The 23,956-nt window shown below is 36.0% G+C and overlaps 3 protein-coding genes across 5 annotated transcripts; 2 read left to right on the top strand and 1 right to left on the bottom strand.

Moving 5' to 3' along the window:
• The first annotated feature begins 5,087 nt into the window (after window positions 1–5,087).
• LOC132270897 (ultraviolet-B receptor UVR8-like) lies at window positions 5,088–12,122 on the top strand. 3 transcript variants are annotated; one of them, XM_059772105.1, is made up of 12 exons: window positions 5,088–5,472; window positions 6,178–6,251; window positions 6,341–6,425; window positions 6,836–6,967; window positions 7,060–7,296; window positions 7,454–7,699; window positions 7,971–8,014; window positions 9,468–9,650; window positions 9,932–10,022; window positions 11,044–11,087; window positions 11,316–11,486; window positions 11,779–12,122. In XM_059772105.1, exons 1-11 carry the CDS (start codon window positions 5,256–5,258, stop codon window positions 11,436–11,438), a joined length of 1,476 nt encoding a protein of 491 aa, XP_059628088.1. In that variant the 5' UTR covers window positions 5,088–5,255; the 3' UTR covers window positions 11,439–11,486; window positions 11,779–12,122. The 3 variants fall into 3 exon arrangements, with proteins under 3 accessions (XP_059628088.1, XP_059628089.1, XP_059628087.1); XM_059772106.1 differs by lacking the exon at window positions 11,779–12,122 and having other exon boundaries at window positions 7,460–7,699; window positions 11,316–11,732; XM_059772104.1 differs by lacking the exon at window positions 11,779–12,122 and having other exon boundaries at window positions 11,316–11,732.
• Window positions 12,123–18,310: 6,188 nt separating this feature from the next.
• LOC132270896 (wall-associated receptor kinase-like 20) lies at window positions 18,311–22,019 on the top strand. Its single transcript, XM_059772103.1, has 3 exons — window positions 18,311–19,381; window positions 19,459–19,518; window positions 20,796–22,019. Exons 1-3 carry the CDS (start codon window positions 18,613–18,615, stop codon window positions 21,845–21,847), a joined length of 1,881 nt encoding a protein of 626 aa, XP_059628086.1. The 5' UTR covers window positions 18,311–18,612; the 3' UTR covers window positions 21,848–22,019.
• A 206-nt stretch (window positions 22,020–22,225) lies between these two features.
• Window positions 22,226–23,956, bottom strand: LOC132270895 (uncharacterized). Its single transcript, XM_059772102.1, has 2 exons — window positions 23,457–23,956; window positions 22,226–22,955 (listed from the first exon to the last, which is right to left on the bottom strand). The coding sequence occupies exons 1-2, from the start codon at window positions 23,791–23,793 to the stop codon at window positions 22,420–22,422; spliced, it is 873 nt and encodes a 290-aa protein (XP_059628085.1). The 5' UTR covers window positions 23,794–23,956; the 3' UTR covers window positions 22,226–22,419.

Raw genomic sequence — 23,956 nt, 5'->3', positions numbered from 1 at the left:
CAGTTACAAGTCCAAAGCTAACTCCTATAACTAAGATATAATTCAAACTTTAAAATGTATACAACAGCTTTGAGAGATATATGGGGTTGACTTGACTCTTATCTATTATGCCCCCTCAAGTTGGAGGTCGGTTGAAGACTCCAATCTTGCTTTTTAAAGAAAGAAATCGTGTTCGTGGAAGAGTTTTAGTGAGTGCATCGGCAAGCTGATCTTCACTAGAAACATGAGCAACACGAAGGATTCCGAATTGAACTTGATCATGGACAAAATGAAAGTCAATAGACACATGCTTCATCCTTGAATGGAAAACTGGATTGGAGCAGACATAAGTTGTCCCGATATTGTCATAATAAATTACAGGAGACTGAGAAAGAGAAACACCAAGCTCAGTTAAGAGAGAGCACACCCAATTGAGTTCTGCAGCTGTATTCACAACGGATCGATACTCAGCCTCAGTGGTGGAACGTGAAACAACATGTTGCTTTTTGGAACTCCAAGAGATTGGATTTCGACCGAGATAGACAATATAAGCAATAGTAGAAGAAAAATTTTCTTTGTTCCCACCCCAATCTGCATCGGAAAAAGCATGTAAAGAGAGTGGCGAATCATGATAGAGAAGTATTCCGTCATTAATCGTACCACAGATATAACGAAGAAGCCGTTTAACAAGAACCCAATGATCTATGGTTGGCTGATGCATATACTGTGACAATTTATTGACGACAAAAGCGATGTCTGGCCGTGTGAGCAATAAGTATTGCAAGCGGCCAACAACTACTCGATATTCAGAAGGATCCGAAAGAGAGGAACCTGAATATAAAGTGATGTGAGGACTGGTAGGTAGAGGTGTGATAACAGGTTTGGCGTCAACCATTTTGGTGCGAGCGATAAGATCCAAAATGCACCGTTGTTGAGAGAGCAAAAGACCATGAGTATGTGGTATAACTTCCACGCCTAAGGAATAGGATAGCAACCCAAGATCTTTAATTGAAAATTGCTGAGATAACAAAGTTACAAAATTTTGAACCAAGGAATCATTGTCATCCGTAAGAATAATGTCATCGACATAAACTAGAAAATACATAAGGTGACCACCAGCTTTGAGAATAAAAAGAGAAGTATTAGCATGAGAATTCTGAAATCCGGAAGCAAGAAGAAATTTGTGAAGCTCATGGTACCAGGCTCATGGAGCTTGCTTGAGCCCATAAATTGCTTTTCTAAGCTTGCAAACATAAGATGGAGAGTCAGGATCACCAAAACCTGGTGGTTGTGGCATATAGACATGGTCAGAAAGATGACCTAGCAAGAATGCATTGTTGACATCAAGTTGGCGAAGAGACCACCCACGACTAACAGCAAAGCTAAGAACAAGACGAATTGTAGTAGGCTTAACCACAGGACTAAATGTATCATGATAGTCAACTCCTGGGCGTTGGTGAAAGCCTTTTGCAACCAAACGTGCTTTGTACCTGTCAATAGAACCATCAGAATTACGTTTAGTGCGATATATCCATTTACAACCAATAATATTGTGGCTAGAAACAGATGGTACTAGCTCCCATGTTCCATTCCGAACAAGAGCATCATATTCTTCAGACATGGCCTGACGCCATTTCGGATCTTTGAGGGCTTGGGTTGCGGTGGTTGGTTCAATTTCAGTAGTGTTGGATAATTATGTGGAGAGATTTAATTTTTGGACAGGTTTGCAGATATTGTTTTTGGCTCGGGTAGTCATTGGGTGTATGGGATGTGGTTGAGAGGTAGAGGGTGTGGATGTGGATATTGGTATAGGTTGCAGATTGGGGCATGGTAGGGGAACGGTTGAATGTGAGGGGTGAGGTAGTGTGGTTTCGGCTAAGGGTAATGTTTCGGTAGAGAGTGATGGTACCGCGCACTGGGGTTGCCCGAAAGGTTGCATGTCCGATGGGGTGGCGTCTGGCGATGAAGATAATGGTGGCAATGAAACTGTGATAGAGGGAGGAATCCAAGTGGATACAGTATCATGTTTTGGACGAGGAGATTGAGTTGAAAGGGTATGAAACTACGATGGCAGGAGTTGGAATGGTGGTGTTGTTCTGTGAAACAGTGGCTGGTGGACAAGGTTTTGATCCATCTACATATCCTAGTAGATCATATCTAATAAAAAGGGTGTGAAATTGGAGTTCCCAGGAGATGTAGTTGCTGGTGGTGAGTTTGATTGGAGCTTGGGCTGATATGTTTATGGAGATGAGGGTCTTATTTGGTTCATTTGTGTTTTGAATGATAGGATTGGGAATCGTGGTGTTGTTTGTGGTCATGATTATAGTGGCTTAGGGAGGAACAACAGTAGCAATTTTAATCTTAAATTGCTCTGATACCATAATAGAGAAACAGAGGTGAAGAATAACTCAGTTTATTTCACATTCATTCAGTCAAATATATAGATACAAAATACAGGAAATTCAAAGCAGTCAGTTACAAGTCCAAAGCTAACTCTTATAACTAAGATATAATTCAAACTTTAAAATATATACAACAGCTTTGAGAGATATATGGGGTTGACTTGACTCTTACTATTAATATATATATATATATATATATATAAACACAAATGAAAATCAGATTATTTTTGGATTGACGTAGGACTTGGTATTTGTAATTATGTTATAATCTTCTTAGTAACGTGTTATAATTTTGTAGGAATTTTAAATTATATCTCTACTTTTGTGACATGCATGTTCGGATTTGAGTCTGGGCGTTTCTTGGGCAAAAGAGTGTGTATTTATTTTAACATTAAAAATAAAAAAATAAGTGAAGTGAAGTAAGAATTATATAGCATAATGTTACATTCCCTATTATCTTACTTAAACTACTTTGTAGTGGAGTAAGAATTCTACGTAATGTTACACCTCCCTATTTTCTTGCAATTACACTTAGGTAAATTTTGGTATCTCAACTTATATTAGAAGAGTCCTCAGAAGCATAACGGCGTTGTTAGTGATTCGGGAGGTAAGTCTTTGAGGTTTCACTTTCGAATCGCACTCCTAACTTAAATAGTGCATGTGTTGTGGACTGATACACGTACTCTAAAATGATGATGATAAAAAAAAAAATAAAAAAAAAAACAAAGGTTGAAATCCGACTAAATTACTTATCTATAAAAAAAAGAAACATATTTTATTTTGGAATATATTATTTGGATTATTTGATTAGAAGTAAGTACTTATTCGTATAAATATTTACATGAACTCTGTTGTTTCACGATAGTGAAGGCAAACTTTTCTTTCAGCTTTAATGAAACTGAGCATGAATACATACTCAATGAGGGGATATTTATTTTCTATTTCCATGAATATGATTGCTACTTTAAAATTAATTTGTTTTGATTGAATATAAAGACCATTTTGACACTAAGTACTTGAATCCATAGATTGGTGTGGCTGCTCCGTTTGTTTAAATGTAAAATATTTTTCAGAAAATATATTTTTATTTTCTGATGTTTAGTTGTCGTAAAATATTTACGAAAAAAATATATGTTAAAATTTAACAAAAATAGCTTATCTATCAATTTTCGGTAAGTTATTTTACATACCCCACTCGATGAACTCGACCTCAATTCCGACGTAGATGAATGCCAAACACAGAAAAAGTAAAAATAAAATAATATTTTACCTGAAAAACAAAAATATTTTTCAAAAATGATATTTTACATCAAAACAAACGGAACATTATTCTAATTTTTTTAATTTATAAAATGATCATCCAAAAATCACTCAATACTAGGGTAACACAATAACTTGAGCTCGTCGATATAACATTACTCTTATATTATTACAAGAATAATAAAACATTGTTAGAAAAATTAACAATGTGTATAGAAAAAAGAAGGGAAAATTAGATAAACATGGGAGGAGCAATTTCTTAAAAATCTGAGAAGAGAGCAACAAAATTCTAAAAGTCAAAATAATTTGCAAATATGTGAAATTTGGTCAAGTAACCCTAGGATGGTGATATTTTTTTCTTTTTTTGGGGTAACTTACTCTTCAATTCAAAATATATCAATATCCAATTCACTATGTGCTAATGCAAACTTTAAAACACCACAAAGATTATATTACATGGTGTTACATTAACAATTTTTGCTTATTTACACCCTAATTTTTATGAATGTGTAATATTTTATTACTAGAAAATTCTCTCAGTTACATGTGAAAAATAATTACGAGTGTATAGTATTTCTTGATTAAGGCTCCGTTTGTTTTGACATAAAATATTTTTATTTTTTAGGTAAATTATTATTTTTTATTTATACTTTTCGGTGTTTGGTAAATGTTTAAGTTGAGGTTTAGGTCAAGTCATTCAGACGAAATGTATAAAATAATTTATCAAAAATTGATGAATAAATTACTTTTGTAAAATTTTAATATATATTTTTTTCATAAATATTTTATAACAACTAAACACTAAAAAATAAAAAAATATTTTCCATCTAATCTAACCAAAGGGGGCCTTATTGTTTTTGTATCTGTATCTTTTTATAACATGTACACCAAAAAGACGATCAAAATATTAAATGGTACAGTGGCACTGTATTTCCTATCTTTAAAAAGTCGATGAGTGCATGTCTGTGTGTTAATAATGGTGGAAAAAAAAAATAATAAATAAATAAAAAATAAAGATCAGAATACAGTAATTATCCTACGGTTTCGTGTGACACTTGTTGTCTCTATAAGCACTCTGGAGGGTTTATCTGTGGCGAATAAAAAACGATTTCCCACGGTTAAATCTACAGGCCATGGCCGACCAATAGGTGACGTGGCATGGCAATTCGGAAAATTCCTGACCCACTTAAAACACGTGGCAAGGCGTAATGATTAGAATTCGTGTGGTTAGAAACCACGTGGCGACACACAAAGCAACCACACCAGCTACCGCGCATGGTTGCTCTGGAGTCTCGTGAGACCGACCTTCCAGAAGCTTCTGGGCAACTCCTGGCTAGTAATGACCCAGGCATCTACCGGTCACCGTCTCGCCACGTGTCCAAATCACCACGTCATCATCCGACGTGGCTCTCCCAGTTCGCTTGAAAATGATACTCCGTTTTTATGCACAACCAAAGGGTTGAGCTTTGAAGCCACTTTCCGAAACCCACACTCAAACTCTTTTGAGTACAAACTCCAAACTCTCTCTTTTTTCTCTCTCTAGAAAGAAAATCAGAGAAAGTGAAACTGCGATTTGAGTTGTGATTTTATTTTGATTTTCTCGGGAAAATCGCTATGAATGACGGTGGAGAAGGAGGCGAGGAAGGTGTGAAAATGGAGGAAGTGAGGGGAGAGAATTTAGTGTTCATGTGGGGGTACCTGCCCGGAGCTTTGCCGCAGCGGTCTCCGCTGTTGTCGCCGGTGGCGGTTAGGCTTCCGCCGTCGATTGGAGTCGGAAGCTTCTGGGAGGATGTTTGCGGCGGCGGTTGTGGATTCGCTATGGCCCTTTCAGGTGATTTCTTTCTTCTTCGTCTCATTAAACTTTGATTTTGACTTTTGTGGTTCTCAAAAATTGTGCCTTTTTCGACATTGGATCTGGAAATGACATTCATTTAGTCAAGTAACCCTAGGATGGTGATAAGAGGTTATTTTTTGTACGTTTTTCTCTTTAATTGAAGTTGCTTCAGATTTTTATTTTTTATTTTTGTTTTCCTTGTGAGATTGCTTTAAAGTTGCTCAAATTTAATTTTATTATTCTCTTAGAGTTCAAAGTGTTTTAAGGCTATTCATATCGCTGTTTCATATGATTCTTTCTCATCTTCTGTTAATTCTTGGGGCTACTCTTTCTCTATATATATTTTATTTATTTTTAGTTTACGAAGTAGTATTAGGCATCTCAATGTTTAAATATTTTCATACAAATTGGCTTAACTGAACTTCTGAAATGAGATGGCATTTCAAATGTATGGTTTCTTGTTTGAATTTTTTGTTTAATTTGTCTCTGTCGAAAATCTTTTTGCTTGTGATTTGCATTTTGATTTCTGACCTCTTTTTTCTTGATTAAAGAATGAAAAAAATATTCTTCCTTCAATTTGGTTCAACCAACTCACTTTTCTTTTCATGAAATTGTTTGAATTGTTGGCCGTGAGATTTCGGATTTAGTTGGGCTTAATTGGGGATTTCCGTGTATGTGTACTCATAATTCTTTTTCAATCAGACTCTGGAAAGCTTATTACGTGGGGTTCAACAGATGATCTTGGTCAAAGTTATGTTACATCTGGCAAGCATGGGGTAGAGCAGCACTGTCTTGTACTCAAATATATTGTTTTCTTCTATGATTTATTTCTAATATACATTATCTTTACCTTGCGTTTGTTTAGGAGATGCCAGAGCCTTTTCCTCTTCCCACTGAAGATTCAATAGTGAAAGCTGCAGCTGGTTGGGCACATTGTGTTGCAGTCACAGGTATGCTGTTCATTTTTGTATTATGGTGATTGAAATTGAATATTTTCATCTTGTGTTTGTTTACTGAACAAATGTAGGGAAAAAATAAAATAAAATTATGAATCTTCAGTTTTTTTAGTCTCTTGATTTCAAGATAACAATTTTTAAAATTACAATAATAGGTGAGAGAGGCTGTTTAGTGTTTTTGGGCTATTTTAAGAATGAAAACTCTTCAAAATTTTAGTTTCTCTTTTCTTCCAACCATTTTCAGATCAGCCAAATGGAACATTAGTGGTTGAATGACATAGTTCAAATTCGATAAGCGTTCTGTAATTTGCTTCATCTGTAGTGGCTATTATATCTCTTCTTTATTGGGCAAAAACCTCTTCCAAGAGCCGTGGAATAAGTAAAGCTTCAACTCTCAAATGCAGAGAATGGAGAAGTCTACACGTGGGGGTGGAAAGAATGTGTTCCCTCTGGCAAGGTCTTTGGAGATCCGTCCACGGGGTTAAGCCCAGAGAAAGATGTCTTTGAAAGACAGAATTCGTTTTTGACAGAACAAGGTAATTGTGTTTGGCCCTTTATCTAAATGACACACAGAAACTGCTCTTCACTTGTTATAGACTAATGTGATAAAAAGGTAATTCTGTAACAGTGAGCCCTCGCTCCCAGGGATCTAGATCTACTGGTGGAACAGTGTCTGGTGTGGATGGTAGAGGTGGTGGAGAGGAAAACGCAAAACGTAGACGAATATCATCAGCTAAGCAAGCAGCTGAAAGTTCGTCTTCAGGTGATGAACCTCTCTCAGCATTGCCGTGTCTTGTGGCGCTGAACCCAGGAATAAGGATTGCCACAGTTGCCGCTGGTGGGCGTCACACATTAGCATTGTCAGGTATTTAGTATATCCTGGATTATTTCCCTAAGCCACAGCTTTAATTTGTGGTCCTCTCTTTGGTGGTGTTTCTAAGGTTCATTGGTAGTATGGTGTTTGAAGTTGTGTAAGAGGCGTCATGAAAAGCAAGACATGATATATTCTGTTTTTTCCGAAGTTTCAGATATGGGACAGGTGTGGGGTTGGGGTTATGGAGGCGAGGGGCAGTTAGGTTTGGGCACCCGGATACGTATGGTGTCCTCACCACATCCTGTGCCCTGCATTGAATCCTCTTCATTTGGAAAAGATAGATCTGCGGCCCATTCTCGAGGAAGCATGAACTCAGAGGGACAGGGTTTTAGAGTTCCTGGAAACTATGTGAAAGGAATAGCCTGTGGAGGCCGACACAGTGCAGTAATTACAGGTAAGCATTTCTTGATTTGATTCATAATTTGTCAAAATGCCACATAGCATTCTTTGTTTAACAAGGTAGAAGAAAGTAGCTAGAATTGAGAATATGGAAGTCATTGGTTTGTTTAAATCATAAATTTTGACGTCACTATGCCAACATAATCATTTATGTTAGCTAGTCTTTTTTCATTTAAAATATGTCTGAAAGTATTTAATTTGACCAATTTTTCCCATGTGCATCTTCTGTAGACTGACATGTCATTTTTTTTTTTTTGCATCTATAGATGCTGGAGCACTTCTTACTTTTGGCTGGGGACTCTATGGACAGGTGAGGTTTTCTGGACTAGTTTAAGTTCTAACATATTTTTATTTTTTCATGTCATGTTTTTCATTTCTTTATGCAGTGATAAGTTTGATTAACTGGTACTTTAGCATGTGAATACCCTAATTTTTTGTTTAACATGGCTCGCTGGGGAATTGATTAGATGTGAGAGTAAATATGAATTTGTCAACTTATGAAGTGGGATCGACAAAAGCAAATTGTTGCTATTTTTGAGTTCTGATAAGCCCTGATGATTAGTGATATGAAAACGGCTAACCTAGTGCACAAGACTTCTGCCATTGCAGGGTCCGGGGAGGATTAGATGTAGACAACCTTACCTCTCTATGCGGAGTGGTTGTTTTCTGTTTTGAATCCATGACCTCAAGGTCACAATGGAGCAACCTTACCATTGTGCCAATGCCCACCCTCATTGTTAGAGATATGTTTCTTCAAAAAAGGAAAAAAACCCAAAAGAAAAACAGCTTCCGCTTTATTGGTTGAAAGATAACTAAATGTAACATTGTATCTTGTTAAAGTGAATAACTAAGTCTGTTTCTATGAACTACTTTTGGGTAGCTAGCCACCCAAATGAGCCTTCCTATAACATGAGCATTTTCCTTCTGGGTCAATGACCTACATTCATATATGCTGTAGCTTGTAGGTGGGTAAAAAGGAATAACTAAATAGAACTGAAAGTGATGAAGTTAAACTTACTCTAAGGGACTTATTTTGGAAATCCAAGTTGAGGAAGAAGAGTGAGACTCTTTATCATCATATCACTTCTAACAAAGGATGGATTGGTTAGAGATGCAATTTTTATATACCGGAGGTGTTCCATTTTAGTTCACCAACTGTGGATGTAGGCATAGTTTCTCGTGTTCAATTATCTGCACAAAGTTCTGTGTTGTTTGTTGATCAGAAGCCTAATCAAGTTTGTTGGTGTTCTATACAATTAAGTAGTGCTTGCAACTCTGCTCTTACTGCAGCTAACTTCCTTTTCAAACTCAAAAGTAATCTTACCTTCTGATTCGCATTCTTCAAACTCTGCTTTTACCGTAAATTCGCATTCTTGACGGTGAATCTTTCTGATTTCTTCATGATTTTCTAGTCAAGGTACAATGAATTATTTGTTGTGGAACCATATTCTGTTGCTTCAGTTGGCATGTTCAACATTTTGTTGTTCCTACATTCTTCCTTGGAACTGACAGAATTTATAAGGATTAACTGATCTTCAGTGTCAATGTGTAGGTAAGGTATAAATGTTGGAGAGAAAGCACAGTAGATGTTCAAGATGAAGTTCACTCTAAAAAGGGATAATCTGATCTACTCCCTTTTTATTTATTTTTTCTTTTTTCTTTTTCGGTGTGCTGTTTCTATTTCTTTCATTTTTTTTTTATACATGACCAATTGATGCTTGACAAGGTAGTGAAATATTCTCACTATTATGCTGTTTTGTTAGTGTGGGCAAGGTAGTACAGATGATGAACTAGTCCCTACTTGTGTCTCTTCTTTATTGGGCATCCGGATAGAGGATGTTGCTGCAGGACTCTGGCACACTGTCTGCATTTCTGCTGATGGCGATGTGTATGCATTTGGTGGGAATCAGTTTGGGCAATTAGGAACCAGTGCCGATCAAGCTGAGGTACATTTTGAATAAACCCCGTCTTTGAATTCCTATTTTCTTTCAATATTATTACTTGTTTTCTTACTTAAGGTTTACACTCCTTCCTTGAAAATCTAGGCAAAAATATTGAATCATTGGAATATTTGATTCTTACTTTTACCCATATGCCTTCCATGAAAAATTTTTAAAAAGGAAGGATGCCAGAAATACAGGAATTCCTAAAATGTTCTGCATTGCTACTCTTGCACTATTTATTTAATACCATGTGGTAACTAAATTGTATTGCATTAATTCATCAGACCCTGCCCAGGCTTCTAGATGCTCCAAGTTTGGAAAATATGCATGCAAAAATTGTCTCTTGTGGTGCTCGTCACAGTGCTGTAGTTACAGGTATGTAATCCATGCTCTTGTATGTGCATCGATATTTCCTTTTCTGGTTACTCGATTATTTTTCTTTTAGAATGTAATTATCGCATGTTTATTCTTAAGTCTCCCAAGTGTGAGGATTACATACTTATTGATAACCAAGGTTGTTTGGATCCATTGAAGCTCCCATGAAATTTCCTATTCTGACCTGATCCATGTAAGATGAAGAGAGAAGTTGAAAAATTGAAGTCTAAATTTAATGCAATTATTTCAACCCTAAACAATGAAAGAAGGGGCATGGGAGGCAACTTATTGTGTCATCCTCTGCTTGATTGGCCAGTCATGCACACTGAATATGACTTCTGTTCTATGAAATAAGACAAGTGGATGTTTGTGATCAATTTTTTTTTTTTTTTTCCTTGTTTGTGATCAAATTGGATTTTATCAAAATGGTACATAGATGGTAGTTCAATATGTGTCTCACACAGCATAGCTGGAGAGTGTGGAAGATCTAAAGATGCTATCACATGCATGGGCTATTTTGATGCTTCATTTGATTAGACAGAAGAGATAGAAAATGAAGAGAAAATTGGGATTCACAGCCATTCCAACCTTTTATAAGATTAAAATTTTCTTTCCATTTTCTTCCTTGCTGCCAAGGTGCATTTACATAGTTGAAACTTATCAAGCAATCAGTATCTTTTATTCCGAAAAAATTGGCCTAGGCATTAGCCCCACCAGTTGATCTGAGTGAGTGTGTGACTGCAGCAGATTATTTATGAATGGCCAATATGAGATACTAAAGGGAGGCTCACATGTGATAAAGGGGAGCGTTGGCAAGCGTTGACTTTGAAGTCTTAAGAGGGTGATGCAAAAGATGAAAAAGGATGGATTTAACTAATAATAGTAGCTTGTTGTATTAGTCTTTTTATATAATAACAATATTGTGGCCTTTTGATTTTATATAAATACAGCGCCTAGAAATATATTCTTATTGATAGAATATGTTCTCGAGTATTGACTTTTTTGCTTTTGTTTCTTGAAGACGACGGCAAAGTGTTCTGCTGGGGATGGAACAAGTATGGCCAGGTATCATTCTTGAACTTTTTGATCAATTTACACATAGGATGCCATATTTACTCAAAATCATTTGTTTGTTTTTCCCCTGGAATGAATCTATTTGGGATCTTGTTAGTATTTACCTTGACTAACTTGTGCGTCCAGAGCTTTTTGTTTCGTAATGTATTCTATTATTTCCTTGTGGTTTCCATTTACTTTATTACTGTTTTTGATATATCATTCTTGCTTGACACGCAGCTTGGATTGGGCGATGTGATTGACCGCAATATTCCTTCTCAAGTTTCAATGGATGGTTGTTCTGCAAAAAATGTTGCATGTGGTTGGTGGCACACACTTCTTCTTGCTGAATCGCCCACTTGATTCTTGAGGGCACCTTCCTTCTTGAGGGCTTGGACACAGTTTTGTTAGGTTAGTACTTTTTTAATTGATCTTGCACATTAAAATTGTATGTGTATGTACATATGCATATATTGATGTAACCATTATTTCATGGTTGAGTTCACCATGACTAGTCGTAGTATTTAGCATAGCTAAAAGAAATGTGCTTTCAATATGTCTAAAGCAATGTGTCCATTGTATATATCTTTGTCTAATGCATTTCAACTTCTGTAAGTTCAATGGTAGGCTGTTGTTATCAAATGTTTAGTTGTTTTATCGGCTGTTTGATTCTTTCGTGATCACACACAATATCTACCTGCAGCATTTACTTTTTCCACCACAAGATAATTCTGACAGGAATTTGTGGCATCTCGACGAGCGCCATTACATTGGCTTGATTTCGTGTCCCACCTTATTGCTGCGCCCTTTTGAAAGAGATGTTTTTCATGGTTGAAGGTAGTGGTTGAATGTGTCGTGTATGATGATGCGAAAGTTGAATGCCTCGTGATCTGAGTAAACAAGAAAAACTAGCAGGAAGGATGTGAATGTTAGGCTTAGTTTTTAGAAATTTGTGTGTCTGAATATCATGTTCGACGTTTATAATATAACTTGCATCACATTACAGTATGACACAGCATATACGTACGAAAAGGATTTTTTTTTTTCTGAGACGAGTTAAATTTGAAGTCATATATGTGGAGATGCACCTGGGCATACAAATCCACTACTTTATGTTAGGTTGAACAAAAACAGAAGGCTGTTCAGCTTTCCGTTCAGAAATACTATTGTGCTGCAATTAGAGCTTTAAACAGGTTATTCTGGTTTCGGAAAATATGAGCGTATGTAGTGGCTGATGAAATTATATTGATTTTCAATATCACTAACAAAACTAACTTTGATTCAGCATTCACAACCATAAATGATGCTAAAAACATGGGCTCAGTTTTCTTATAATTTGCTCTCGTAGTATTTTGAGTTCTAATCTAAGGGTTGGTTTTTTTTTTTTTTTTTTTTTTTTTTGTTTTCATCTACAGAAAATACATTCACGCACCCACAATCCCCGATGAAAAAAAAAAAAAAAAAATTAATAATAAAAATAAACAAGAGAATGGCTTTTTATTTATGATTGAATTGTCAAAACATAAAGCTGATGACCTTATTCTTGTACTATCTTATAATGCTATATAAGCACATGATAGATTACTGTGGATTGTTCGTCCAAGATGACCAATAGAACCTACTGATTTTGTATCTAGAAAAACCTAAATTCTCTCCCGTAAACAATTTTGTACTGTACAAGTAATAACATTATATATGGATGACGTAATACATGACATTGAGAATGTATGTAATATTGGGATAACAATATTCATTGTAATACAATTTTACATCGAGAATGAATGTGGACGCCGCACGAAGATACCTAGTGATCATCGTTTAGTCTCTTTGTTTAATCAAAATTTTAATTTTCAACTTAAATAGTCTTTGTTTAATTAAATTTTTAATTTTTTACTTAAATTGCAGTTGGTTAAGGTTCTACATTCATGATTAATCAATTCATACGGAGGACGCACTAGACCTTTGAATAAATACCACAACAGTTCCCTTGCTTCATAACAGTAACGCCACGGGTTAGGATGCTAAAATCATTTAGTTTGGTTACCTAAAGTTCGATCGTTGTTTGCTCAGAACTTGTTGGAATCAATGGAGCCTTGTTGGTTAGAACTCACCAAAATTAATGGGCTCACTATTAGTTCTGTCTTCACCGGCGTGTAAAGGTCACTACTCGGCCTAAGTAACTTCACTGATTTGGTCATTATTGCCGACGTGAAGCCATCTTAGTGATGGTTCTTAGATTGGCTGGTAAAGTAAAGAAATGAGATGGAAAGAGAAGTAAGAGTTATTTAGTAAATTTCAAAATATATTTAGGGGTAATTTGGTCTCCATGTATTCATGAACAATAAAAATTGACATATTTATAATTACTTTTACCTAAATTATTTTTGAAGACCTATTTTTAAAGTTACTTGCTGTATATTTTACATTATTTAGTAAATGTTTTACATTATAGCAGTTACTATTATACTTTGTTTAAGTACAAATTTTACATTATTTAGTAAAGATTTTACATTATTAGTAAAGCCTGTAAATGATTTACATGTAATGAAAGTTTTACATGAGTACAGTGAATAAGCTCCATTGATTTCGATGAGTTTCAAACAAACAACGACCAAAAAGCGACAAAGATCAAATCGGTGAAGCTACAGAGGCCCATCAGTGACCTTCACGCCGGCGAAGACAAACCTAATAATGAGCTCGGACCAACAAAGTTTCATTCATTCCAACTAGCTTTGAGCAAACAACGACCAAACTTTGGTCATCCTATTGAACGGTTTTAGCATCCCATCCAACCATCCAACCGGATAGCTCCGTTGAAGACCCATTTTAAGAGTTGCTTACTGTATATTTTATATTATTCAGTAAATGTTTTACTTCGTTTAAGTACAAGGTTTACTTTATTCGGTGAAGACAGAACCAACTGCGAGTTCCATTAATTTCGATGAGCGACTAACAATTAGGAGGAATGGTGTGCCATAGGTTTGAAGAGAGAAGGATAATAGTGACATGAGTAATAGATTGGTAAAGTAGATATATGATGGAAAGAGAAGAAGGATTATTTTGTAAATTACCTGAAGTACTTCAGGGTTATTTGGTCTTTATTTATTCATGAACAATGAAAATTGACATATTTATAATTATTTTTGCCTAAATTATTTTTTGATGAGATTAGTTTTTAGTTTTTACATTCTAATAATTAAGACTTATATTTGCAAGAGATATGAAACTTCTTTTGGATGAGGGTAAATCCATTAGTTTATTATGTTTATTATATATGATTTTTCACTCATACCTACCAAAAAAGAAAAAAAAAATTTCATTGAAGGGTATAATGGTAAGACGAAAAGGCCATTGTACTATAAGAAGACTTTTTAGGCCTTCTAGATGAGCCTCCACCTCTACTATAAATTGGTCAATTTTAACTTTTTCTTTTATATTATCAAGATTTGGTGAACCTTTTCTAACGTAGGAGTTTGGAAAATTTCCAAACTACTCTATTATTGTTTTTGATCCAATCAAGAACTGACCACATGGGATTAACCATCTTGGATCTGGCTTCCTCTCCATTTATTCTCGCACTCGATTGGTTCAGGAATAAAAAAGTTGACTCAACATTTGAATTAAATTTATAATTATCATGTTATTAATTTATATATATAACTGTCATATAAATGTGTTAATCATCGCTGTTAGGTACTCGCTGAACGTCTTTTAGTGGAAAAATAAATGGAGATGATTTTTTACCGTTGGCTTGGAATTATATATAATAGTTAGTAGAGTTGAATGCTAACACTGTAGAAACCGTTTAGACTTCTAACAAAAATTATTAAAAAATTCAACAATCTTAAAAACATTATTTCATAATCTAAATAAGGAAATTTAATCAGAAAACAACATACCTCACCAACGAAATTTCAGATTTTATGAGTTAGCTTGTTTTTAATATGAAATGGATCTGTTCGGATCAAAATAAATTCTTTAAAATTGTCTAAAAATTTGTGTCAGTATGTCCTTCTGAATTTTTAATAATCTAAAAGGATTGCAGAGTCTTCAATAATCATTCTATCTCATTCTCATTATCATTTGATTTGCATTAGCATGACAACTTGTAAAGTCAAAGAGTATCAAATTCATGGTGGGATGAACAACTGTTAGGGAATAATATAATGAGTAGTCGAAGAAATTTTTTTTAAAAAGGAATGTCACTAGTTTGACTTCCTCATAGAACCAATCTCAACATGTACAAATAGAATTTGGGTTATTAGGTATTAAAATTTGCTTTGGAATTAACTATATTATATACAAATCTAACAAGATGTAGTTGATGGCAATATCAATAATACAAGAATCTCATAGTGAGTTTTTTGTAATTTCACACGTTTCTATGCTTAAGGTGAGTCACAGAGAATAAATTTGACTAATCTCATCCTAATTATTTTGTTTTTTTTTGGTTGGTTAGGTTTCACAAGACATTGCTCATCACCGTTTGGTCATTGCGGCACGCAACTTCATTATTTTAAAGAATTAAGCTGTCATTGCAATTTTGCCCTCTTAGTTTGATGCATTTGTGGTTTCATCTCTATATTTCATCATTTATTTGTATTCTCACATATTCAGAATCCATGTCTTTTCCATATACTGTGAAACAATGAAAACAGAACATAAAAAATAGGGCCTGCTTAGTTTATAACTATAGAAACAATTTTTTATTCTCAGAAAATTGTACAAAAAATTCTGCTTGATTCAATTTATAAAAAGACACATTTTCAGAGAACAGTCTTTTATTATTTTTTTAAAAACTGTTATCAGTTTTTTTTAATTTCTGAGAATTGTTTTCAGAATTACAAACCAAACAGGCTTTAACCTTATAACTTTTCAATCACTAAACTAGAATCCTATGATCCTTGGGGAAATCTGATAAAATTGGGAAACAAAATTATTTGCTTTATGCTATATTTGGTTGCATAAAATTGGAGCATTAAAATTAGGATTGATGAAAAATTAGTTTAAAATTTTAACTAAAATTTTTCTAATTTTAATTACGATCACCAATTGATGTAGAACTGATTGCATAAGTCTATTTGGCTTGTTTGGATCGCCATGTGGTTAAACCGGCATGTTGACAGATCTTCTGGTTCAATCTCGAAGTGTTAATTTTTGATCAAAAAGGAGAGTGGTTTTATTTTATTTTATTTTATTTTTTTATTGAAAACGACCCTTGAGCAAGACTCACAACTATGTGGTGGCATATGCAGTTTTTCGGTAGGGCTGCAAGTTGGGTTGGCCCAACCCAGCCCAGTCCTAACCTAATCTCAACTCGAATCGAGTTGGGTTGGGCCAGCCCGAATTGTACCCAACATGGGCTATGGTCATCCAACCCGGGTATTTTCGAGCGGGTTGGATCGAGTTGACGGGTTGAGTTTATTTATTTATTTTTTTTCCCCCTTAAATTTATATATTATATTATATATTTAATTATATTATTATTAAAAAACAAATTATATATATATATATATATATATATATATTATATTTGATTATTTTTAGGCAAATCATTTTAACCTCCCCAATCGTCTCTATCTCTATTCTCTCTGAACTTGCCCCCCCCCCCCCTCTCTCTGCAACTGCAAACTACAAAATCTACAAGAATCAGAAGTTCAAAACCCATATATTTTAGTTTTATCTATTTGTCTACAAGAATCAAAAGTTCAAAACCCATATCGGCATATCATTTCAGATTGTTCAAAAAATCAAAACCCAGATCTTTCAGTTTCCATCGTCCGCTGTTCCAGTTTGGGTTCGCCGTTCGCAAGCTTCAGCTGCTGTTTCTCAACTCTCAAGCTTGCCCCCTTTCTCTCTGCAACTGCTAACTTGTATGTATGGGAACGGCGAGAGAGAGAGAAAGAGAAAGAAGAGAGAGAGAAAGGAGAAAAAAAAAAAAATTTAATTTTGGGTTTTGGGCTGGGTTCGGGTTAAGCCTGAACCCAACCCGAATATGTTTGGGTTTTGACAAAATCCAACCCGAACATGAGCCCGATTTGTAAACTTAAAGTCCAAATTTCAAAATTTCGGGTTAAGCTTGGGTTGGGCTAGGTTAGTCTGCCCAAGTTGTAGCCTTACTTTTTGGCCAAATACTATCGTTTAGGGCCTCAAAACGGAGTTTTTCTCTTGTATGGAGGCTTGCTTAATATTTCAGAATTTTTGTTTGTTGTCTAAACAAATTCTGATTGTTATGAAATTTTAGATTTAGTAGTTTTCATTCATTAGTATTCTTATGCTATTTTTTCAAAATTATTAGAGAAACAACCAACGGGTCAGTCGCCTAGCAATATCAACAAATCTGTAGTTGATTTCCCATATAGAAAGTTGAATCATTTATTCAATTATTAATATAATATTATATTTTACTCGTCACCAATAGTCGAATTTTAATTCCAAATAAATAAATAATACTAACAATAATAGTAGTAGTAGCAGTGACAATAATAAATAGAGAACAAGGAGAAGGTTGTAGTTTTTCCCAAACGAATTTAATTATTGTCTAAGGAATCCGGTTTGTGGAAGCAAATAAGAAAAATTTACAAATCATAAAAGAAAATGAAAGGGTTCACTAATTAAAAGAAACCTAGATTAATATGACACTAGGTTCGAGAATTCCATGTCAAAAGTAAGTAGACAAAAATCTAATAACATTGACACCCTTCTAGATGTATTATATGAAGAGATCGTATTGAGTGCCTCTTAAAAGAAAGATAAAGAAAAGAAACATGTTTACTAACAAAAGTACTAGTAATAAGATTCCTCTACAAATGCGTTCTGATTAAATTGGGTTGAATTTAATCAAACATCAAACTAGACAAATTTAGAAAGAAATAGTAACTTTCAATTCTTAACTGAAAATAAGACTTAGATGATTTACTATCGGTTTGTTTCAAATTTCACTTTTTTATTTAGAATTTTTTTTGATTGCAACTATTTATTATTATTATTCTTTTGTAATGAATAATTAATCAATCTATTTACTTTAAAATTTTAAATGCTTAACAAATTTGGAATATGTGTGATAACTCGCAAATTACACATATAATTAAACTTAATTATTTTTGTATTTTTTAAATATCTAATTCAAAATATCTGAATTTATGATTCGTTCTAAATTTTTTTTTTTTTTTTTCTTTTGTGCCTTTGTGAAATATGAATTTCAAAATCACGGGAAAGGGAATTACTTGGCAGTATATAATCTTCACCAACTCTCAAATTGCTGAAAATTAAAAAATAAAATAGATTTAAAAAAGAAAGTCAAAGATATGTGAAAATCACCACACTAATTTTATATGAATATATATAGATTATAGAATTCGAAATTGTAAGAATCTTCCAAACCCGAGTCCTGTTTTGACAATTCGCTCCACTATCTCCCAACCAAACGTCTTCTTCCATACTTTCATGTCCAAAACTTTGAGCCTAAAATTAAATCATAATATATAAATCATCACCTAAACCCCTTCATTTCTAAACACACCTCTCTCTCTCTAGAATGTCGATGACTTATAGCCTGCCGCTGTTCGCGGCGGCGCTGCTAACGTGCGCCTGGTGCGCCACCTCCGCCACTCGCTGCGCTGACTGTGGCACCACCGCCGTACCTTACCCACTCAGCACCGGACCCAACTGCGGAGACCAGTCATACAAGATCCGGTGCGATGCGGGGTTACTGAAATTCGACACACTCAACAACACCTACTCGATCACGTCCATCACCAACACGACCCAACGGTTCGTGATCCAACCGGCGAGCTTCGTCAGCAACACCTGCGTCACAGCGGATCTCCCCACCCAGGGCATCCAGCTCAACAACACCCTCCCCTTTAACGTCACCAGCAGTAACACCATCTTGTACCTGAACTGTTCGGACTCCCTCCTCCGATCACCGTTGAATTGTTCGTCGACCAGTCTCTGCCACACTTATATTAATTCCACGGCGGAGGCCTCGCCGTGCGAGGCGGCTCCGATCTGTTGTACGTTCCGGGCGGGTGGTTCTACGACGTCGTACTCGATCCGCGTCCGAGACGGGGGTTGTCAGGGTTACCGGAGCTTCGTTAACTTGGACTCGTCGTTGCCGGTGAGTCGGTGGCCACAGCCCGGGGTCGAGATACAGTGGGTGTCGCCGCCGGAACCAGTTTGTGGGTCCCAGTCGGATTGCGATTCCAACTCGATATGTGGGCCCGACCCGTCTGAGAATGGGATACGCAGATGTTATTGTGACTCGGGTTTCTACTGGGACCCGATAGGAGGATTGTGTGCTGAGAGTGAGTTGCACTTTTCTTTTTCTTTTTCTTTTTCTTCATTTTGTTTTTCATTTTCTAATGGTTGAGATTTTTTACAGTTGTGACGTGTCAAAATCCAGATGGTTGTGACAATTCAAATCGGACCGCACTTATAGCAGGTATTTTTTATTTTTATTTTTATATTTATTACCTAAGTATACACAAAAAGTACTGGATTACAGCCTATTTTTATGACTAGATTTTATTTTTCTCCTTTTTCGGAAGTTGATGGTAGGAAAAATTATACTACTAGTTTAGGCTCAGTATAATATTTTTTTTGGAAAATATTTTTTTTAGTTAAAATATTTTTTTATTTTTATTTGTCTGTGTGTTTAGCAAAAATCTACTTGTAGGTTGAGGCCGAGTCAATATTTTACGTCCAAACAACAAAGCCTTAATGAAAAATGAAAAATGAAAAATAAAAAATTATTTAAACCAGATTTTCAGGTAAAGCAACAAAAGTGATCATGATTTTATTCGAATCACTGTAATGACTTGTACAATTATTAGTTTCAAGTTTGATAACTATATTATAATTTTTTTTCTACATAATATGTCACTTTTTAATAATCACATTAATTTCTTTAAAGAGCTAGAATGTATAATAAATCAACCTTACGAGTAAATTGATTTGTTAATGCTCTGTATAATTGTTTCAATGTTCTCTTGATATGAATTGACCCATATTTATGTTGTATGGGTTTTAAAAAATGTCATATGTGCTAGTAATAGTCTCCTATGCACTAATCCTAATAATATTGAATGGATTTAATTGACATCTCAAAAATGACATTTGAAAATTATGAATTCTGTCATTTGTAGAAAATTCTTGGATAAACACATAAGATATAAGAAAGTTTCTCTTTAATTAAAGGCGTAAGCTATCACGAGAGCCTCATACGTGAGCTTTCTCTTTTAGCGATTGGATAATGAAAGAGAGTTCTCATGGTAGCATTGCTCTTTATCATGATTAAGTAGTTCTTAACATGAACTATAATCAGTTTTTTAATCTACATAGGTCTGAAAATATAATTATGAAAGCATACAATTAATTTGTGAAAATTCATATAAATAAAAAAAATTATTACTTATTTTATAAAAAAAAAGAAAATATTTAGTATGTGTACCGCGGCTACAGCCTGTGTGAGAATTGGGAGGGGAAGACTAATGGAGAACTAACTACTACTCAGAGAGTCAAAACATATATTCGCTTCAAACGCTTCGTCATATCTCATAAGTGTTACCAGAAAATCGAGAATGGAAGCAACAAATGAGCCATCACATGGATTGATAATTGATAATGAGTTTCAATTCATATTTCTCACCCATTTCACATTTACATAATGATCAATCACTTGAGTTTCGTGTAACTAGTTTGTCCGGAGATGTGTTGCAGGTTTGACCACCAGCTTGGGTGCAGCACTCGTTATGGCCATAATTGGCATCTTAGTCTACAAACGCCATCGGCGCATCAAAGAAGCGCAAGATCGTCTAACCAGAGAGCGTGAAGCGATCCTAAATGCAAATGGTGGAGGCAAATCTGCCAAAATTTTCACTGGCAAAGAAATTAAGAAAGCAACAAATAACTTCTCCAACGACCGCCTCCTTGGTACTGGTGGCTATGGTGAAGTCTTCAAGGGCATCCTCCAAGATGGCACAGTCGTTGCTGTCAAATGTGCCAAACTTGGAAACACCAAGGGCACAGACCAAGTCCTCAATGAGGTCCGAATACTTTGTCAGGTCAACCATCGGAACCTTGTGGGGCTCCTTGGCTGTTGTGTTGAGCTCGAACAGCCATTGATGGTTTACGAGTACATTCCAAATGGAACCCTCTTGGAACACCTACAGGGTGGCAATAGGGGCATGCTTACATGGAAACACCGACTCAGCATTGCCTATGCAACCGCTGAGGGACTCGCTTACCTCCATTTCTCTGCAGTTCCTCCTATATATCACCGCGACGTGAAGTCCAGTAACATTTTGCTTGATGAGAAGATGAATGCAAAGGTTGCTGATTTTGGGTTATCTCGACTGGCTCATACCGATTTGAGTCACGTATCGACATGCGCTCAGGGGACTCTCGGTTATCTTGATCCTGAATACTACAGGAACTATCAGTTGACGGATAAGAGTGATGTTTATAGCTTTGGAGTTGTGTTACTGGAGCTGTTGACATCTCAGAAGGCAATAGACTTTAACAGAGCAGCGGATGATGTGAACTTGGCAGTGTATGTTCAGAGAATGGTAGAGGAGGAGAGGATAATGGACGCGATTGATCCGATGCTAAAGCAGGGAGCCAGCAGTTTGGAATTGGAGACCATGAAAGCATTAGGGTTTCTGGCTGTGGGGTGCTTGGAGGAACGTAGACAGAATAGGCCTTCCATGAAAGAAGTTGCCGAGGAGATCGAGTATATTATCAGCATAGCTACAGCTAAGGTGGTGGAGTAAAATAGATATGGAGTTGCCTCTGGAAAAACAGATCAGTGTTTAGCACTTTCAGCTTTTAATCTAGTGTTATATATAATGTATTCAGTATCAGAACATGCTGTAATTTTGCCTTGATGATGTATATGAGAATTTCTGCTGTTTGTATTTAAATAAAATTTGTGTTATTGATATGCTTCTTTAGCCAAATGTTAACCCAGCTCTAGATATAAAATTGGTTCATCGAAGTTCGACCAGAGAACCAATTGGCCTAGTGGTATCAGGTCCCTTAAAGGAAGGTAAAGGTTTAGGGTTGTGTGTGAGTAAAAACTAGGGAAAAAAAAAAGTTCGACCAAAGTAATCGGGGTCTCAGATTCCATGAATTTTAGCTGAAGATAACACTTTGAAATGAAAAAATAATACAACCATTAATTAATAACATAAACATCAATTATTTTGTTCTTGACCACTAAATATCAATATACATCATCCATAAATAGCAAAGTAAAACAGCAACAATTCTCCAGGAACTGAAATCTATTATAGCCAAAAAATCAAGGAAACCCTTATCAGCAGCACCCAGGATGTAAGATGACTTAATTTGTTCTGGGAGCGGCCCACTCAACTCGAAGAATGAGACTGTCATAACCATATCCATTGAGCTTGTTGATGGCCCTTTCAGCATCTTCCTTGTTTACAAAGTTGACAAATCCAAAACCTCTGCTCACGCCGGTCTTCTGATCTATGGAAACGTAGACACGACTCACTGGGCCAAATGTGCGGAATAGCTCAAGCAAGTCAGGCTCTCTGGTGTCTTCTGATAGGTTGGATACCCGAACTGAGTTCTCTTCGTTCCGGCGCCTCATATCTGACCCAGCAGGTCTCTCTGCACCTGCTCTCATGCTTGGGGGGACGTAGGCACCCTTGGTGGTGCCAGAAGGCACGGAGCCCTCCGCCTTAGGAGGCTTATCAATGAAGGCTTCAGCTTGTGGCGCAAGATCCTTGTAAGGGCATCTAGATGTCCAGTGGTCACCTTTCTTGCCACAGGTCCTGCACACCATAAGAACAGCACCTCCTTTACCCAACTGAGCCAAGGAATCCCCTGCTGCCTTGGTTTCTTCTTTTGATGTACCTGCAAGCAGCTCCACTATGAGACACAAATTCAAGTAAGCATCAGATCAATTGAAATTAATCAAACTTATGATTTTGTCTTTGCCACATAATCCGAATATATATACGGGGGTGGCAAAATAGGTGAGAAACTATCAAACCGTCCATATCTGCTTACTTTTTAATGATTATAGTTTAATCATATTTAATTTTTAATCACTAAGATCAAAATGAGTTGAATAGGATTGATTTATGAGTCAAGATGAATTGTTAAATTTTCAATCCAAATTTCACCCATACATAATAAACACACACGACACACGCCTATTCTATTTTACATTCAACTCATTCATCTCTCTAAAATTCTCTCCTTCACGATCCTCCCCCTCCCCTCACCCTCAATCTCAATTTATTTCTTATCAATCCCCTCTCTTTAAGTTTCTCTATAAACTTCTTCTAAAAAAGATTTTAAAAATTTAAAAAAATACAGATTTAATTATCAAAATTAGAAAGAGAAACGAACCAGGGGCTCTAGGGCGTTCGAGCAAGATCTCTTCGGTGGAGACCATGGTGAGCCTACTGCCAACGTCCACGTGAACGGCGTCGCCGAACTTAGACCAGGAGCGGCGCTCTACGGCGCTCTTGCTGACTCGGGCCTCGGCGAGCTTCCTCACCCTAGTGGTGGTGATGGTCCTGACCTTGTTCCCATCGTCGCTAAATTTGTAGTCGATGACTTTCTTGATCCCGGTCTCGTCGGGTCCGATAACCTGCCGCGGTGGCAGAAGGAACCCAAAGTCCTCGCCATCGTCGTCTTCTTCAAGGTCGCCCCATCGGAGATTGTTCGATCTGTCCACCGTCATGATCGTAGCCTAGTGTTGCTTCCACTTTCTAGGGTTTCTTTGAGAATGGTAAGGCTCTGGTTTCGTTGCTTTCCACTCCTTAGCGTCTCTAATCTCTATGACAACTTTCCGCTTTACGTTTTGTTATTTATAAGACTGGCCTAATCCGGCTTGCTTTCGGATA

Source organism: Cornus florida, unplaced genomic scaffold (genome assembly GCF_030987335.1).
Source record: "Cornus florida cultivar Cherokee Brave unplaced genomic scaffold, ASM3098733v1 CherokeeBrave_3.0.0_Hap2_Chr08, whole genome shotgun sequence".
NCBI lineage: Eukaryota > Viridiplantae > Streptophyta > Magnoliopsida > Cornales > Cornaceae > Cornus > Cornus florida.
The sequence above is the reverse complement of the archived record's forward strand: the minus strand, read 5'-3'. Positions and strand labels throughout refer to the sequence as shown.

Bases quoted from the DNA above. Each gene is read 5' to 3' on its own strand.
- LOC132270897 (XM_059772105.1), top strand. From the start codon at position 5,256: ATGAATGACGGTGGAGAAGGAGGCGAGGAAGGTGTGAAAATGGAGGAA. The intron at 7,700-7,970 runs GTAAGCATTTCT...TTGCATCTATAG, and splicing joins ACACAGTGCAGTAATTACAG to ATGCTGGAGCACTTCTTACT. The intron at 11,088-11,315 runs GTATCATTCTTG...CTTGACACGCAG, and splicing joins GATGGAACAAGTATGGCCAG to CTTGGATTGGGCGATGTGAT.
- LOC132270896 (XM_059772103.1), top strand. From the start codon at position 18,613: ATGTCGATGACTTATAGCCTGCCGCTGTTCGCGGCGGCGCTGCTAACG. The intron at 19,382-19,458 runs GTGAGTTGCACT...GATTTTTTACAG, and splicing joins AGGAGGATTGTGTGCTGAGA to TTGTGACGTGTCAAAATCCA. The intron at 19,519-20,795 runs GTATTTTTTATT...GATGTGTTGCAG, and splicing joins TCGGACCGCACTTATAGCAG to GTTTGACCACCAGCTTGGGT.
- LOC132270895 (XM_059772102.1), bottom strand. From the start codon at position 23,793: ATGACGGTGGACAGATCGAACAATCTCCGATGGGGCGACCTTGAAGAA. The intron at 22,956-23,456 runs GTTCGTTTCTCT...AGCTGCTTGCAG, and splicing joins CGAACGCCCTAGAGCCCCTG to GTACATCAAAAGAAGAAACC.